At 33.2% G+C, this 13,353-nt stretch overlaps 1 protein-coding gene and 1 long non-coding RNA gene across 2 annotated transcripts in view; one reads left to right on the top strand and one right to left on the bottom strand.

The window, feature by feature from the left end:
* Positions 1–8,601: 8,601 nt before the first annotated feature.
* LOC123683502 lies at positions 8,602–10,706 on the bottom strand. The gene is made up of 2 exons (XR_006747991.1): positions 10,240–10,706; positions 8,602–8,857 (listed from the first exon to the last, which is right to left on the bottom strand). It is a non-coding gene; the product is annotated as an uncharacterized LOC123683502 (long non-coding RNA).
* Positions 10,707–10,710: 4 nt separating this feature from the next.
* LOC123683500 (N-sulphoglucosamine sulphohydrolase) overlaps positions 10,711–13,353 on the top strand; it is a 145,559-nt gene continuing 142,916 nt past the window's right edge. Inside the window, exon 1 of the mRNA XM_045622592.1 lies at positions 10,711–10,846. Coding sequence (XP_045478548.1) covers positions 10,753–10,846 — 94 coding nt within the window. The 5' untranslated portion in view covers positions 10,711–10,752. The remainder of the gene's footprint in view (positions 10,847–13,353) is intronic.

Raw genomic sequence — 13,353 nt, 5'->3', positions numbered from 1 at the left:
GGTGGAAAAAGTAACAGATGTAGTCAAGACAACAATAAATACACACCTGGAGAGTCTAGAATGTAGGGTTAGGGAATTTCAAAACAAAGTCTTATCTCAAGAGAAAGAAATTTTGAGTATGAAAACGTCAATAAATAATTTGGAACAAGAGAGTAAATTAAAAAATCTAAGGATGTATATGGTCTTGCGGAACAGCCAAAGGAAATCTTGAAAGACAATGTACATGAGGTCCTTAGCAAGATAATAACAGAAGACGAATTTGATATTCTTTCTTGCTATAGACTAGGTAAAAACAATATCGATAATAAGAAACCTAGGCCAGTTTTATTAGAATTCAATTCCATTCAGGTAAAAAATGTGATATTTTATAACAAAAAGCTATTAAAAGGAACTGGTATAGTGATAACTGAAGATTTAACTAAAATCAATCATGAACTCTTGAAAAATGCCGTAAATAAATTTGGAAGAGGAAAAGCTTGGTCTAATCGTGGAAGAATTTATTTTAAATCAAATGGTAAAACTAAAACACTTCTATCTACAGAAAATCTGAAAATGTAAATTTTATGTATTATAGGAATGGAATATATTTTCGTTGGTGCATACACATACTTTTTTTTTGTTCTTGAACAGCTGTTTGTTCTTATTCTTTTTATATTTAACTGCTTTTCACTCATATTCTTTTGAATTTTCAAAATAATTTTTTTTTTCATATATAATAGAGTGGGATAATTCCTTATACTATAATTGCTATTTTGTATATAACTTATGTAAAATGAAATGAGAAAGTTATCCATTGCCTTTTACAATGTCAGGTCACTTGTACCTCATTTTTCCGATTTTAATTTATTTTTATCTAGTCAAAAATATGATATTTTAGGCTTGACCGAGACATGGTTGTCATCAGATATTTCTACGAGTTTGGTTAATATAGATCAATATACCTTTGTGAGGGTTGACAGAGTTGGACGAGGTGGGGGTGTTGGAGTGTATATCCGTTGTGGGTTGGATTTTGAGGTCTTGCTTGGGCAGTCTTCATCTCATCTTGAACATTTATGGCTCAAAATTAAGGTTGGTGGAAAAAATATTGTAGTGGGAACTCTATATAGACCACCTAATGGTTCAATCTCAGAATTTTTTGATAAATTGGAAGATTCAATATCTAATTTTTCTAATTTCGGTCACGATGTTGTTTGTGGTGGCGATGTAAATGTTGATTTTTTTAATGTGAATGACTCAAGGACAATAAAGTTCAATGAAATAATCGATATTTTTAATCTGAAACAAATAGTGGAATGATGCTACACGGATAACTAAAAACTCTTTCACGTTGTATGATATCATTTTGGTAACTTTTGATGATAATAACTGTAGAGCTAGTGTAGAATCTGTGGACAATATTTCTGATCACAATTTGGTTTTTTGTAATATCAATATTATAAGTGAACATAAACAAACTAAAATATTCAAGTCAAGAAATTTACGTAGTATTAAACAAGAGTTACTTCAAGATTTATTGTTGCTTACACCTTTTAATGATATTCTCGATATTAATAATGTTGATTCGAAAGTCTCTTGTTTCACCGAACTATTGACTGCTCTATTTGATGAAGGTGCGCCCTTGAGAATGTATAATAGTAGAAGAAAAAGAAATGCCTGGTTCACGCCAACAATTAAAGAAATGGTGAAACTTAAAAATAAGTTTTTTAGGAAATACAGAGAAACTAGGGCACCTGAAAGTTGGGAAAGTTACAAGCGAATGAAAAATTTTGTTACTAACGCTATCAATAGAGAGAAAAAAGCTCATCTTGTTTATTGTCTCAATGGTTCCCAAGCTGACACAAAGTTTTTGTGGAGAAAACTAACTGAATTAGGTATTTATCGCAAGGTCAATAACAATTCATTGCCCAACAACCTTAAAAGCCCAAATGAAATAAATGAGTTCTTCTTGCAATATACACGTTATGAAGAACCTGATGATACTCTGATTATTATTCTAATTCACTTCTGATGGACTTTGATGAGAAATTTGATTTTTGCTTGACAAATAAACAGGAAGTTTCAACAATTGTGAATAATATAACATCCAATGCCACTGGTCCAGACCAGTTGAATATCGATATGATTCGCTTGTGCTGTCCCTTCATTCAACCTTATCTTGTAAATATTTTTAATTTCTCTATTTTGGCATCGGAGTTCCCTGCGACTTGGAAGATATCGAGAGTCTTACCGATTCCCAAGGTAAGTAACCTGGAGCAATTGAATGACCTACGACCTATTTCTATCTTGTCCCCTTGTTCGAATATTTTAGAAAAACTCTGCGCGATTTGATTCTATACTGTCTGATATTGATTTGGGGGGGACGTGTGTATTGACTTTGCTTGACTATTCCTAAGCCTTTGATAGAATGAATCACGATTTGTTATTCGCAATCTTGACGCATATTGATTTTCAGTTGATGCTGTAAATTTTGTAAAAAGTTATCTGATAGGTCGAAGGCAATATGTGGAAACGGAAAAAAGTGATTCGGATGTTGGAGTTGTGGGAGGTGGTGTACCGCAGGGTTCAGTACTGGGCCCTCTGCTTTTCTGTGTGTATACATTTTACATTACGTGTGGCATACAGTACGGTAAAGTATTTCGATATGCTGATGATATACAGGTCTTACATTCTTTTCTTTCATGTGATGCCAACAGAGCAAGTTCTATAATAAATGCTGACCTGAATGCTCTTGCAGAGACCTCAAAAAAACACCAACTTTTGCTCAACCCTAAAAAAACAAAGGTTCTCATATTCGGAAAAAACAAGGAGCATGTTTCTGCCAATTTACAGATCAGATTGAATAATGAAATTCTTCCGAGCGTGAAGTCGGCCATCAATCTGGGTGTTGTAATAGATACGGAATTGAGATTCAGTGACCATGTTTCATCGTGTACACGCAAAGCCTTTGCGAGTTTGAGGATGCTTTATCCTCACAGGCATTTCCTTACAACCAAACTCAAGATATAATAATAATAATAATAATAATAGGCCTTTATTGACAATAAAACGAAATATTTGATTCACATATTATCAAAACAAAAAATATATTACATTTCAATCACAGGGCGGAGTTCAGGTGGGTGTTAACCCTCTGTTTTTCCACTCAAACCCTGAAGACGAAAAAAGCAATTAAGTATTATTGTGCTTTATGTCAAAAAAAAAAGTACAAGTACTCTGAAGAAGAAAAATTAAGGATAAAAAAAAAACCATGGTGAGAAAAAAAAAATAATGATAACGGTGAAAATAAGAAATAATGGTTAAGAGGAACCAAAAACTTATCTCACAGGTGCACACTGTTCACTGAACAATATGTCCCAGACACGTTTTCTGAATGAATTTACTGATAATGATTTCAGATGGATGAATTGATTGTACAATTTGTATATGCAAAAGGTAAATGATCTCTCGAAGAGGGCAAGCCTATGAGGAGGGGCTGATATAAGTCCACGAGTTCTGATATTCAAATTGTGAATATCAGATCTGTATCTGATCTTCCTGTGGAGGTATGAAGGAGTTGCTGTGGTGACTATACGATGGTAAAGAACTAGAGCTGATAATTTAAACCTGTTCACCATATTGAGCCATCCAGCTTCCGGCAATTTATGACTTATCCTGTCGAACTTTCTTATGCCGTAAATAAACCTCAAACATGAGTTTTGAATTTTCTGAACTTTTCTAACTGTTTCCTGGTCTAAACAAGCGGAAAAAACTGGTGAACAATAAGTAAAATTCGACAGTACTAGTGAGTTGCAGAGCATTGTTTTAATCTTTCCGGAAAGGGATCGCCTGTGTGGGTAGAGAAGTCGCAAACTCGTAATGGATTTTTGAACACAACTAGCAATATGTGTTCTGAATCGAAAAGTGTTGTCCATGAACAGCCCCAGGTTTTTTACACTACTCACTATTGGAATGACCTCATCCCCAATTTTGAATTGAGTGCTCTGACTCAGGTCACTGCAGACCGCGGCATTTCCAAAAAATATTGCCTGCGATTTAGCTGGATTGAGTATCAACTGATGCGCGCCCGCAACCCTGTTCATAATTTGAAGATCCTCGTTTAATCTTGCTATCCCTTGCTCAACCTGATCTGCAGGAAAACTAAGGTACATCTGTGTATCGTCTGCATAGAAGTGCACAAGACAGTATTTCAGGAATGTACGAATATAATGGGTGTAAAGAATAAATAGCAAGTGTCCCAATATTGATCCTTGCGGCACACCAACTAATACTGGCAAGGGATCAGAAATTACCTCGCCACATCTCACCTGCTGGGTTCTTAAATTTAGATAGCTTCTTATGATAAAAGCCACCGCACTAGACGAAAAACCAGCGAAATGCATAATTGCGAACAGAATCTCATGTACCAGGGTATCAAATGCTTTCGAATAGTCCAGCAAAATGAGAGTGGTTATGTGTCCTCTATCCGTAGCAGTCAAGATGTCATCAGTAACCTTGAGCAATGATGTCGCGCAGCTATGACCCCTCCGAAATCCCGATTGCTCTTCTGGAATAATATTGAAGTTATTCAAATGGACCTTTATCTGATGTTCAAGTACCTTCTCTAAAATCTTAGACATAGTTGGTAGTAAGCTTATTGGTCGAAGGTCCCCATAACCCTTGACCATTTTACCCTTGGGAATTGGTAGAATAATAGCTTTCTTCCATAGTTCAGGATAGTAGCTTTCGATAATGCATGAATTTATTATATGAACAATAAAGGGAACTATAAATGGGCAGCACAATTTCAGAAGTTCACAGTTAATGTCATCAACACCTCTCGATTTTGACTTTATCTCTGTTAAGTATCCGTAAATTACAGTCTCATCAACCAAAACGAACTCCATTTTCTCATCAAATTCGCAGAATGTATTTTCGTTATAAAATTTGATAACATTAGAAGAACCTGCATTATCCGTTTGTGGAACACTACTGATGAAAAATTTATTTATTTTATTTGGATCAGCTAAATCTGTCGGAACTTCAGTTCTTCTTTTTCTTTTGCCTATATTCAAATAATTCAATTGGCTCCACACTTCTTCTTTATCCGCCCCGTGAAATACCCGTAAAAAGTAATTTCTTTTTTCACATCTTATGAGATCTGTTGTTGAATTACGAAGTGATTTGTATGCCCTCCAATCATTTTCCGATCTAGTTTTTCTAAAGTAACGTATCGCTCGCTTTTCGCGGTGTCGAAGTCAACAATGATGGAAAAAAACAGGCATATCATGGTCACTATGGTGACAATCAATAACATCTATGCATTTGAAAATTTTAGGATTATTTGAAATAATATGATCTAACAATGCATTTTTCCTGGTTGGTTGTTTAACCAGTTGATGTAAACCGAAAGCATTGAGCGAGTCTAAATATGAAGACGAATCAGGTAAAGTAGGATCCAACAAATTAACATTCATATCACCAACTATAATAATATTATCAGCTAAATGTAGGGATGCCATAACAAGATTCTCTAAATCGTTTTCTAGTAAGTGAACATTTGTCTTTCCCTCAATTCTAGGTGGTTTATATATAACGCAAAATAGTAACTTCACACCTCCACTTTCAAGTAGGATACATGTATTTTCCAACTGGAGATCGAAATCAACAATACGATAAGATATATTATTCCTTATGTAAATACCTGTGCCGCCTCCTCTTGTGAGTCTATCATTCCTAACAAAGCTGTAACCCTCAATATCAACCGAAGATGATAGTTCTGCATTAAGCCAAGTTTCCGTAAGACCGATCAAATCAAAATTATGATATTTAAGTGTGTCTTTGAATTCAGAAAAATTAGCTATTAATGAACGAACATTTAAATGTGCACCAGTAAGACCGAATTCGGAACTTCCCCCCATAAAATATATCAGAAAACAAACAAAAAATTAATTAAAACAAAAAAAAAATTTCCCCAATATTCCCCCCAAACAGAGAATGCAAATATATGTACAACCTTTATTCTTATGAAGAAATTACTTCCTCCTGCTCCGCGATTCCACTCTTCTCTCCATCTAACATTACCAAGTCTGCTTCAGATCCTATGAGCATTTTTCTAGCACCCAGTTTTGCATAAACATTACCATTAAGAGTCCATACATCTCTACTTCCCATCCTATCCATACTTCGTTTGAAAAGGGCATAGTTAGTCTTAGTTAAATCCTCAGTAATGACCAATCTAGTTCCCTTCAGCTTACTTTTATTCTTGAAAATTAAGTCTCGAGATTGTACAGATGAAAAGTGAACTATGACAGGTTTGGCCCTTTTAGTATTTGTTTTCATTCGATGGCAATAATCAATTTGAACATCGTTACGTTGAAGTTTTAATTTATCAAGAAACGTTTTTTTAACTATAGCGGTCAGATCTTCACCCTTTCTCTCTTCAAAACCAAGCAATCTTATACATTTACGTCGACGCTGTTGATCCAAATAATTAAGTTGTTCTTTCAAAATAAGATTTTCATCTCTCAATACAACAACCTCAGTCTCAACCTTATTTACTTTTTCTTGCAGGGAATTCCATTTCTCATTCAATTTATCAACAACCAGATTAGCGACAGTTTCAGCGAGCATCGATAAGATTATCTTATCTTCAAATGTGTTTCGGATGATATCTTTAACATCACTTTGTTGTTGCGACGTAAGAACCATTTTCAAAATCAAAAATTGGGATTCAAAACACTTGAAAATTGATATTCCACTTATATATTTCAGTAGAAATATATAAGAACTTTGTAAATGACACAGTTTTTTCAGTCTGAGCAGAAATTAACCTTCCGAAAATATCAAAAAACGATGGAGCGATTGACGAGCGACTATCTCTGACTAGAGCACATATTATGAATATTATATATATATATATATATATATATTGCTGACGGATTCTTTAGTTTTGAGTCATTTCAACTATTGTGACGTAGTATACGGTCCATGTCTCACAAGAGCAGATAAGAGTAGGATTCAGCGGGTTCAGAGATCTTGCCTCCGATTTATTTATGGAATACGTAAATATGATCCGGTAATCCATAAACTGAAATGTTGCAATTGGTTGGATATGGATAAAAGACGAGAACTTCATTCGGCTGTGTTGTTTCATTCCATCATAGTTCACCAGAGTCCACCTTACTTATACAATAAAATACGTTTTCGATCTGATGTACATAATCTCAATTTGAGGCATAGGGGACTGATTTCACCACCTGCTCATTCAACAGCGTTGTTCACTAGATCTTTTTCTTACCAAGTTTACGATTTGTACAATCAGATACGGAATGACTTCAAGGGTCTCGGTCTAGCCAAGTTTAGATACAGGATGAAGCTGTTGCTTCTTGGACGATTAGTGTGAGGTGCAAGCGGTATGATTGAATGTTTTCTGCTTTTTTTTTTATTTTATTTAGTGCATGGAATTATGGGGGAACTCTTTTTTTTTTCATGTAACTTGTGGAACAAACAGTTTGTGTGAATTTGGAGCTTAATTTCATATCAGTTTTGACTGCCTTAAGCTCCGGTTTGCAGACGTTATTTTTTTTTGGTGTTATATTCTCTTTGAACATTTATCTGTAATGTCATACTTCTGCAAATAAAGAAATTTATTATTATTATTAATTTATTATTATAAATTTTACAACAGACTAAAAGAAATCACTACAATAACTGAAATATACCACAGAGAGGAACATCATTCAACACATAGAAAATACCCCACACAGACCCTATTTGAGGCACTAGCGAACACTGGCTAATAACTGTACAATTATTAATGTAAGATTCAATCATAGTATAAGGATACTATGATACAATACAATATATATTATATTTAGTTGTAAAAAAGAACTTATATGTGTATGTATAAATCAAAAGGCTGAAGGACCTTAGGTCGATTTGTTCGTTTATGAACAATAAAGGACTGTTACTACTACCATTACTACTCTCTTTGACATGCATTTTCAAAACTGAAAAAAAAAGAGTTTTGAAAATGGGATGAAACCCGAAACATGCATGTCAACGAGATTTTATGTATTTTAATAATAAACTGTGAAACGTATAGTCAAGTGTATTTATTTATTTTCTTTATTAATATTGAAAGTATGTTTCCCCAAGAGATATGCAAGAAATCAATTTCGAAAGGACAATTAGTTTTCTGATTTTCGGACGACAGTAAATTCAACTTACCCTGGACTTGAGGATTTTTGTCGAGAACTGTGAATAGGCTATCCGAATCGAATCGTTAAACTATGCCTTGCCTAATCGAATTATTTGTACTACAATTGTACCAAATTCCAAAAAATTACTATCACTCAATTAGGCCTCACAAATTTCACTTCTTCTTCTAACGGTTCAGTTAAAAAGAACGATACAAATTTCTGAATTTACTGCGTCCAATTTCAAAAGGAAAAAGAAAACTAGTTTAAAATATATAAAAAAACGGATGATTCTAGAAGTTTTACAATGAGGCTTACCCCCCTCAAAACTAATTGGACTCGACCACTTGAATGAAAATATTCCAAAATTTGATCTCTACAACATCTGTAGAATGACTATTCGACTAATTAAATGAAATCACTGTTTAATGAATGAAAACTGCAATTATATTATTGAACTAAATGACAATTTCTAATAAATGAATGAAAACTGTAAATATACCTCGGATCACACTAAATCTTAGAAATATCAACTTTTGAACCACACTTTGCATTGAATGTGAGAAATCACTAGGATGTAAATTATCCGAACAGATGGATTGGTCGTGAAGGCTCTACTGGTTGGCTGGCCACCATGATCGCCTGATTTGAACCCTTTAGATTATTTTGTGTGAGGACATCTGAAAACAACAGTTTATAAGGTTGAAATTAAAATTTTCGATAAATGTAATATCTTAAAGCAAAATCAATCCTTTATCAGAACGTCAATTGGAAATTTAATGAAAAGGTCGCCAATATGTATTCAAAAAGAGGAAATCATTTCGAACATTCTATGTAAATTTTGTGTTAATCCTTAGTTTTTCCTTTCATAACATGTTCCGAATGTTTATTCTGTATTAGTTTTTTTAGATTTTTTGGTTTACGTAGGTCCTTATAAAGGTAATTTCTGGATTGAATGATTTTATACATCAGAATATAAGTGATAAGTTTTCTATCTAGTTTAGAATATCCTCACTGTCTTGAAGCGAAATAACGATATTGTTAATCTTAAAAAAAACTTTCTAGGAAAACTGAATGTGTGCCAAAAAAAATAAAAACGCTCCAGTAATGTTAACTTATGTTAGAAACCTCAGCAGGTAGCGAATTTTTGAAAACGGAATGTACAGGGTGTTTTTTCAACCTGCAAATTTAATCTGAAGTTAACATAATTCCCACCCTGTATTTTTGAAAAAGTGTTGAAATTATTGAAAGTAGACAATCATAATGTTCTACACTGAAAATTTCATCAACATTGATCAAGCCATACCAAAGTTATGAATAAAAGAAAAATCGGTCGAATCGGACAAATCACCCTGTAGACTCTCAATAAAGCCCCCGAACCATTAACCAAACATTGCTTCGAAACTGCCTTGACTAGTGTAAACTTCTCCTAATATCTGACGGTCTCCTCCAGAATCACCCTGTATTTAAAAATTTCAGAAAATTCTTATGATACTTGGGGTCGTTTTAATGTGTTGTGCTATGAATACTAAAATTTTCTGCACAAAAATTAGTTGTATCATAGAGTATTAATAAATATGAAACCATTTCAGTTTTTGTTACATGGGACGAACAAGAGATCATTAATAATGAAGTTCGACTGTGTTTTACTTATCGATTTTTTTTTTTTTTCGATTCAGTTCATTCATATCTGAAACAGTGAAATCATTTGCATAAACTTTACAACTGTGCCAGAAAATATAGCTATACTTTATTTAAATATACAAGAAGCATTGAACATGCATACAGAAAGAAAAATTGGCCACTATTCAAACAGGTTTGGTTGAATCGAGAACTGGACTCTCGTAGAACACTAACCACTGAACTGAAATACGTTTGAATTGCAACTTATTTATTTGCGTTATTAGTACTTTCTGGAATTTCTGATATCATCATAGCACTGTTTCTCAACCTATTCAGTTATCTGCAGTAATTTTTGGTCTTCAACCCTTATTTTATTATAATCTCAAATAATGCTAGCAAAAACAAAAAGGTTTTTTCATATTCATACTGTGCCACCTACCTCATTCAAAATTTATATCCTATCTGAGTTTCTTTGGAATGTACTAGAATTGTCATTTTGACTGTCTCATCAGTTAATTTCAACCTGAACTATCTTATAAAAAGCCATGAAAGCTGGAACTAATAATTTTCATTTTGACTAACAGGAAAATATCAGAATTGATGTTTATGCAATTGTTAGAACAAAAAGTATAAAACACTTCCCTTCTGATTCATATCTAGAAATGAGAATACATTATCACCACTAGCTCTTTTCTCTGTATTCCATAATGTTTCTTGTACTTAGCAGGAAAATAAATATATAAACCTTTTCTAACCAGAATGAGTTTTTTTATTTGATTTTGTAAGATCTTGCATGATAATTCGAAATCAGACAAATTTATGTTTTACATATTCGAATTTCCTAGTCACATGATCGTGATCTCCTTTCATTTTTTAGAAATCTTATTCCCTACTGGGTATGAATGAGTTCAATTTTTGGTTGAGACGGTTGAGTTGACAGCTATCGAAAAGTATGGCTGGAACTTGGTTATTGTTGGTGTTCTTTTTATTCGAATTTGAGTTTTCTAAGGGAAATCCAAGGCAGCAAAATGTATTATTAATAGTAGGTGAGTAGCTAATCTACTAATTTTATGTTAGATTCTATATGTTTATCTGAAATTTTCAATTGAGGTTATAAACGTATTGTTTTTGTGTCAAGAAGTGGATCATAGATCATAAAATATGGGTGTGTTCAAAGATTAGGAATCCTTAATCTTTGGGTGTGTTCAGTGCTGCCAACCCTACCTAAATTTAGGTAGATCTACCTAAATTTGAACTAATCTACCTATCTACCTTTTTTGAGCTCGATCTACCTTATTTCAGCTCCGCGCGAACTTTACGGTTTTAGATCAACGACAAACCGTTTTACCAGTAACAGTAACGTGACTATGAAACAAACTATTCCTTATTAAAGCTCTCACATCGTAATTTTTACGCACACCATTGGATACAAAGATCTGTGGAGATCAGCGCCGGAGTTTCAGAAATATACAGATGCAAAGAAAGGACCGAAATGGGTAATAAACTAATAAATAACGATGGCTGCGCCTCAATACGCACTTGCTTGATAGAAAAATAGCGATGGTAAATATGGTTGCATGTACGTAGGAATAATAGATAAGTTCCTATTGCTCGCAGATTAATTGAATCGATCCTTATGCTTAAAAAAAAACAGAATAAAGTAAGATCGTCGAAAGGAATGAGATGAGACCGTCTGAATGCATCGAAGGCTGCATTCTGGAAGCAATAAAAGACCCTTTTGGGTTTTAAAATAATAAAAGTTTTTGGACAACAAGCGTTTTCTTGCAAATTATCCACATCTGTTGAAATGAAATATTTCAAAGACTATTTATTCTTTCGTGTTCAACTATATATTTCTTACTTTATATTTTATTGTTTTTAATTTTTTTTATTATGTGAATTCTTATATTTTTTTATTAATTCATAAATATTTATCATTAATAAAGAATAATACTATGGACTCAGTTCTTTCAAAACTCCTAAAAATAAAGGAAAAAATAATCTACCTAAATTTGGCAACATCTACCTAAATTTCGAACCCCTATCTACCTTTATTTGAGCTCAGTGGGTTGGCAGCACTGGGTGTGTTACTGTGTTTATTTCAATCCAAATCATAGACCTACAATAACATGGACTGGCCCTGACGTGGCTTCTACTCGCTTCGCTCTGCGGACTATCGAAGAGAGAGAGGTTTTGTGAAGGATGGAAGTAGAAAGGCAGAAAATGCGAATTTACTAAGGGAATTGCGCGTTTTTAATTTTTTTTTGGAGAAATATTGAGTTTTTCGCCTTAGTTGATTATTGAAATAGCGAAATGGCTATGGGAATAAAGTGTTTTTAATTTTTTTAATGAGATATATTGAGTTATTCGGATGGAAATAGTAATGAAATAGCTTGATATGGCTATGGGAATAAAAAATATTGTGTTATTCGGATGAGAATAGTATTGAAATAGTTAAATGAATCACATTTAAGAATTGTATGGTACAGATTTTCATGTTGTCTAAAATTTCTTTCAGAAAAAGGTGAATTTTATTGAGTGCTACCTGAAAGAAAATATTTTTCAATTTCTATTCCAGAGTTTTTAGATAGTTCGGTGTATCAATAATATTATAGATAATTAAATTTATCTATGAAGGGCAGGAATTTGCTGTAAAGTATTCATTATTATTTTAGTAACACATGTTCTCAATATCAAAATTGTATTGCTCCTTCCTTCAAAACTTTGGTTCCATATAGAGATAGACATAATAGTTCTCTGTTTTTAAGTGATTACTACATATTACGGTTGTGGCAGAAGGTTTTTTTTCTTTCCTCCATATTTCCTTCACCCATTCAATTTAACCTGTGAAAATATTCAATCAAATAAACGATAAATCCCTTCTTGTTTTCTTACCTATGAAATGTCACATCCAACCCTTTTTTGGATATAACAACACAATTATAAGCTACACACGAAGCAGAGATATTTAAAATTGGTTATTATTACTAAAATAAGCACCAGAACACCAACAAACACTCAGTAAATTGTTTAAAAATCAGTAATCACCACAAGAAAACACACAATCAGTTCAGAAAACCAATGTTATGCCTTTAAACTTTCATCCTTGTCACAATAAAATACACCGATATCAATGGTCTCTCTCTAACACCCAGACCATGTTATTATAGGTCTATGATCCAAATCGATTGCTCAAAGCCAACTTTGGAATTTCAAACAGAAACCCATATTTTTATTGCAGATTCCTAATCTATGGCAAAAAATACAACAGTTTATATGACAATTTTTTATGATGCGTCATAGAAGGCTCTGCAATCGATTTGAAATGTTCCGTCTGAACGACCTTAACAACGGAGCCGTTAGATTTATCCAGATATTTTTTTCAAAAGAAGCAATGAAATAATACCTTGGAATTGAACAAAACCGACGAATCAACCATCAAAGAATAGAAAGAAGAAGACTAAACGATTGAGTTCGTTGTAGTCTAGTTATTTCGTGCGAAAAATGGGTTCCTGAAAAGTTTTCTGGAAGTTGTGTAAATTGGAGATTTTTA

The sequence above is a fragment of the Harmonia axyridis genome, chromosome 6 (assembly GCF_914767665.1).
Source record: "Harmonia axyridis chromosome 6, icHarAxyr1.1, whole genome shotgun sequence".
Lineage (NCBI taxonomy): Eukaryota > Metazoa > Arthropoda > Insecta > Coleoptera > Coccinellidae > Harmonia > Harmonia axyridis.
This window is presented reverse-complemented; position numbering and strand designations above follow the sequence as displayed.